Source organism: Danaus plexippus, chromosome 19 (genome assembly GCF_018135715.1).
Source record: "Danaus plexippus chromosome 19, MEX_DaPlex, whole genome shotgun sequence".
Lineage (NCBI taxonomy): Eukaryota > Metazoa > Arthropoda > Insecta > Lepidoptera > Nymphalidae > Danaus > Danaus plexippus.
In genome coordinates, this window is record NC_083549.1 from 2,861,257 (window position 1) to 2,867,493 (window position 6,237).

The 6,237-nt window shown below is 32.7% G+C and overlaps 1 protein-coding gene across 1 annotated transcript; it reads left to right on the forward strand.

The window, feature by feature from the left end:
* Positions 1–3,221: 3,221 nt before the first annotated feature.
* LOC116767978 (pancreatic lipase-related protein 2-like) lies at positions 3,222–5,585 on the forward strand. The gene is made up of 6 exons (XM_061523602.1): positions 3,222–3,329; positions 3,513–3,702; positions 3,798–3,946; positions 4,034–4,279; positions 4,806–5,142; positions 5,424–5,585. The coding sequence occupies exons 1-6, from the start codon at positions 3,296–3,298 to the stop codon at positions 5,467–5,469; spliced, it is 1,002 nt and encodes a 333-aa protein (XP_061379586.1). The 5' UTR covers positions 3,222–3,295; the 3' UTR covers positions 5,470–5,585.
* The last annotated feature ends 652 nt before the right edge of the window (positions 5,586–6,237 follow it).

The following is a 6,237-nucleotide window of genomic DNA, read 5'->3' on the forward strand; positions in this document are numbered from 1 at the left end:
GTAGTACGCATAGATGTTTAGATACCGATAAGTTAGTTGTGTTCAGTTTTTTTTATATGGAGTAGGTAAAAGTGTAGGTATTAATATTAAATAAAAAATAATTCAATTAAGCATTTTTCGAAGGATAATTAACATCAAAATATAACTCAATATTCATTTTGAAAATTAATGCACTAGTTTGAAAAATAGCCAGTTTTTTTCAATTCCTAAACATTTAAAATTTTCAGAGCTGTGCCCTTTTCGAAATTGCATATTCAATTATAGTACTTATAGATATTTATTTTTAAGTGAATTAGGCATAGGTAGATGGTATTGCACAGACGTTTTAGCTTTATTTTCATTTCTTTTTATGTTGTAAATTGTACATATTTCTGGGTATAATTCTATTACAATATTTTAGTTTAAATAGGCACTTACATTTTAAGTGTAAGGTAGCTATAGTTAGGACCTCTAACGTAGGTTAATTTGTTAGGTAACTGACAGCCTTTCAGTTAACGTCGATTAAAAATAAAATACGCAATGCCAACTAAACAACGATTATTTTTATCTCAAACTTCGAGTCAAGCTAAGAGAATGAGAATTACGAGTTCTCAAGAATCGGCAGAGGAAAGAGCACATCGGTTAAACTCTATAAGAGTAAGTGCCTCGACTTCTCGAGCCAATAAAAGCTCTCCAGAGAAAGAGAGGGATGCGATTATCAGCTGACAGAGCGTCCAACGCAGGAACACCGTGGGAGTTATAACGTTCCATGCGCTAATGAAGTTGCTGTAGTATTTGTCGACCAGGAATGCGATAGGCGTGATATCGTTATCCATTCCAGAGACAATCGTTTGCAACGTATTTTCGAAACCCATAAGGCTTCCGACAGTTTGCTATATCCTTTAATATACCGTCGAGGGGAAGATGGTTATTATTTCGCTCTATACTAAACAGATCCGCTTACTGGCGTACCTTATTATAATAAAAAGGTGTCATGCCTTCAATTTTATTGTTACCACTTGCAAGTGAGACGGAATAGATTTGTATACTGTCAAAGTTTTCGTGGCCTATTTAATCAGTTTGTTGTTGTCATGTACGCAAAAATTGAAACCGAAAGATCAGGTTATATACGATTTAATCAAAGGCAGCTGTGCACTTAAAAATACGTGCACCGACACGACACCATGCAGCAAGATAATGATACTGTGAATATGGGCCGTTTAGTTATTTTATCGTCTTCTTTTACTGGTGGTCCACGCTACATGCTCGAACGTACTCAATACACTTTTTGTTACGTAAGAAAATTTGGACGTCCCGACTTATTTATCACTGTAGCTAACAATCCCAAGTGGGATGAAATCACTCGGTAGCTTCTTGAGGGTCAAGCACCGCATGGCTTCCATGATTTTATCGCAAAAGTTTTTCATTTAAAGTTAAAATCAATGCTAGATGTACTTACCTAAGATAACATTTTAGGAGAAGTATTGTGTTATATGTAAAGTGTTGAGTGGCAAAAACGCTGCTGGCCTCACGCACATATCTTGCTTTAGTTAAAAAATAAGGTTCGACCTAATGATGTAGACAGTTCAATCAGTGCTTAAATTCCAGATCTGATTACAGATCCCCTGTTATACGACACTGTTAAAACTCATATAATACGTGTTCCATGTGGTACATTTAATGAGAATGCTCCTTGCATGCAAGACGGTCATTGCATTAAAAGATATCCAAAAACATAAGTGGGTGAAACTGTAACAGGACATGATGGATACCCATTATATCGTCGCCGTTCAAGAGACAATGGTGGTTTTACTGTCTAAAATAAGTGTCTGGATAACAAGTTACTTTAGATAATAGGTGGATCGTTCCTTATTCGCCTGTGTTGACTAGAGCATTTCAAGGTCACATAAATGGAGAAATGTGTAATATGATACTCAATAAAATATATTTGTAAGTATATTAACAAGGGCAGTGACCAAGCTACGTTTGCGTTGAGAAATGAACATGATGAAGTTACTATTTTTCAGTCAGGCAGATCAGTCAGGCAGAATATGGTTTGCCAACACCAAACTCGGTTGGAGAGGTTACCAATAGGAAATAATCCGCAGAGATAAGTTACAACTCAATGGAACTGCTGGCAACATTAGAAAATGGTTTCCAAATGACGACTGCAGAACAACGTTCAGTCTATGATCGAGTGATCGAGTGTGCGAGAGTTTCCAGAATAATTAAGCAACAATATGTTTTTAAATGCACCTGGAGGATCTGGGAAAACCGTTTTGACTAAATTAATATTTTCTTATATTCGAAATCGGAGTAAAATTGCTCTTGCCGTGGCTTCATCAGGTATAGCTACAATATTACTACCACGAGGTAAAACTGCTCATACTATGATTAAAATACCAATTGGTTTAGATCGCACGGAAAGTTCAACTTGTAGTATTTCAAAAAATAGCGTCAAAGCTAAGGTATTACGTAAATTTAATTTAATCATGACGGATGAATGTATGATGAACCATCGAAAAGGATTAGAAACGATACACAGAACTCTAAGGGATATAAGAGAAAATGATCGACCAATGGGCGGTATCACGGTTTTATTTTGTGGTGATTTCCGACAAATCTTACCGGTAATACCACGGGGAACCCGAGATGTCGTGGTTCGGGCTTGCCTAAAAAGCTCTTATTTGTGGCGTGATATACAATCGGTGCATTTGACTATAAACATGCGAATGTGAACTGGAGATAACTCGGATGATCGTGAATTTTCTGATATATTATAAAAGATTGGTGAAGGTACCTATCAACAACTACACCAAGGAAAACTTATTTTGACGCCTGAAATATGTTGTATAGTGCAATCACAAAAACGTATTATATCATCGTTTTTTACTAGTAAAGAGGGTTAAGAGTGTAAATGGGGGGGGGGTTAGGGTGTAAAATGTATAAGATTCTTTCAAGCAGGATGTTCTAAGATTAAGCAATAGATTTTCCAGAGCAATAGGTTGTCCAGAACTTAGATCCCTATATTTTGTGTTACAAATTTTTAATTTATTATGTCATACTTTATAAACAAGAAGGGTAACGTAAATTAATTAACAATATAACTTTAAAAAATAATCGTATTATGAATTTATTTGACTTTATTTACTATTTTTTTTATCGCGAATTAATGATAAAAATGGCAATGATGATAATTAAATCAATCAATTAATATCTAAAATCAATTCATGTTTATCAGTTGAAAACACAATATCAATGATATAAAAACAGTGATTTAATATACCACCTAGATTGTTCCAACGAAGTCTGCATCATGAAGACGTTCTTCGTGATATTATGTACAACTGGTGTGTAATATTGTTTTCATTTTGTATATTATTTCCTATATTATTTTTTTTTTAATAAATTTTTATATATAATATTTTTAACACTCATGTTCTTAATAGACTAAATGTATAATATTAGCAAGAGAAATATGTGTAGTGAATTAAAGTTAAATTATTTACTAATTCGATTCTATTATATTCCAGTTCTGACCGCATACGCGGTTCCTCTTGAGGATGATTTTAAACTAGACCACACTGGATATCCACGATTCGTCGAAATACCAGGTGGTGATGGAAATATGCATCTTGTCGACTTAGAAGAACCCGTTGACTACGAACTCTTAGAAGATGTAGCTAGGAATCCAAATAATAATAAATATCTTCTCTTCACTAGGTAAGTAAATTTTATCTGTCCTATTATATGTTGCCTTTATAAACTACCTATTTAACATAAATAAATTATTTCTTTTTTTTACTTCTTTACAACAGGAAAAATCGAAGAAATTCTCAAACCCTAGTTATGAATGACGCAAACAGTATCTCCAGGTCTAACTTTAACCCTAATGTACCAACTGTAGTCGTTGCTCACGGATGGCTCAGTAACCAGAATACTGACATAAATCCAACTATCAGAGATGGTACTGTATGATCTAATAAAATACTAAAATATATAATTTATATATTTCCGTGCAAAACATATATTAATTATCTTTTTTGCTCTGCAGCTTTTCTTGGTAAAAGTGATGTGAACGTAATAGTCCTAGACTGGAGAAGACTCGCTATTTCAACTTACCCAACCGCTGTAGCCGGAGTACCAGATGTAGGCCGAGGTCTAGGAAGGTTCCTGAACTTTCTCAACAGAGTCACTGGAGCTCCATTTAATAGGATGCATTTAATTGGATTCAGTTTAGGTGCTCATCTTGTTGGCAATGCTGGTCGAGAGCTAGGAGGAAGGGTTGCACGTGTTACTGGTAAATTTTAGGATGATTATTAACAAATTGTCTTACAAGTTTAGATCGACCAGACTGAAATTGTTTAAACTACTCTTTATAGGCCAAGAAGAAAACCGACAAGTTTCCTTAAAATAATATGGCTTAGGAAATTATAAAGGAAATTGTTAATTAAGTGAAAATATTTTTCGTCAAACTTTCTTATTATAAATAGTTTTCATATTTACGTTAAATTAATGAAATATAAGACTTTCGCGAGTATTTATTTTAAATAAAACTATTTTTTTTCGGATTACTATGCGTATTTTATTATTTTAAAAACTACATACTCCCAACGTTTTAGTTCAGCAACCGTCATCACGGGCAGACGAGATGTGAATGTCAAACAGTCACTTCTCGGGAGTATGTAATTTTTTAAATAATAAAATACGCATAGTAATCTGAAAAATATGAGTTTTATTTATATGTTAATGTTTTTATTTAAAAAACTATTTTATATTTTTAAACCTCTTCCGACTGTTGGATAACAACAACTTTTACTTTAAAGGCTTAGATCCGGCGGGTCCTCTATGGAATACAAACCGAAACCGTCTCCGGCCATCCGATGGAGTGTATACTGAAGCTATTCATACTGACGGTTCAGCTGTGGGACTTGGTATTGGCTCTGCTGTTGCTAAAGTCGACTTTTTCCCTAACGGTGGAAAAACACAGCCTGGTTGTATTACACCTCTTTGCAACCATAATCGTGCTTGGGAACTTTTTGCTGCCACGGTCACTCGCAATCACCTTGTCGGACGACAGTGTTCCAATACTAGTCAGGTCAATAATGATAGATGCCAAGGAAGTTCTTTGAATATGGGCAACGACGACCTTAACAAGAGAGGGTAAATACATGTTTGTTCACATGTTCATAAATTATGTGCTCAGTCTAATAATATGAGAAAATATTAGAGAATAGAATTATTTCTTAAATATAAATTGAAAATCTTGTACATCAAAAATAGCTTAGTCATTTGTTTATTAATATTTTAGTAATTTTGATCATGTCTTTAATAGTTTTGAGTTGTGCATTTGTGATGCTTTTGCAATTAATTATTTTACTTACTTGACGATTAGGTACTTGTAGGGAAAATTTCTAAAATTAATACAAATTGTATTGTTACAGATCTGGTCTATACCGAGTTAATACTAGAAGAAGCTACCCATTCTAAAAAGCTTTTGGTATTAGATAAATAAGAGATGCAAAATGTGACTTTTCTATTTATTGTTTCTAATATAAATAAATAAGAAATAGAGATGACCTATTAAAGCAATGGTTAACTTTTAACTTGTTTAATTAAACAAACCAATTTGAAATCCTTATGAGTACAATCAATTAACACAATTCAGAGATAAAATTATCGTATTTGAACACTTTTTTTTCAGAGCTTTCTTCACATACTAATATCTAATTACATATATCCAAATTGCTTTAAGACCTACGAAAGTATCTTAATTTTAGTCTTACTTTGATAAGTTTACACGGTCTTAAAGCACGCCACATGCCATTATTATATATCTATTGAGTATTATCATAATGTATAAGTATTATCATTGATGGTAAGAATTTTTACTTGCGGATAAATTCCATTTATTAATAAAATATTTTATTTATCCTTAATGTCAAACTTTATTTATGGTTAATTAGTAGTACCTATTTCTCTTTATAATTTTCAAATCCCTTCACATAAGTAAAATAAAAATATTAATTGACGTATGTGAATTATAATTAAAATTCATCCAATTATTCCGTAATTGAAATATGATTTAAATACAAAATGGAAAACTTTTTGAATCGTTTTAGGCATTCGATATTTGTAGAACCAAAAAATATCTCATTTGTATTGCTAATATAACAAAAAAATTAACATTTTAAAACAATTTAAATAAGTAATGTCAGCTTCAAAAACTTTTTGAAATGTAATGAGTTTGATTTAGAT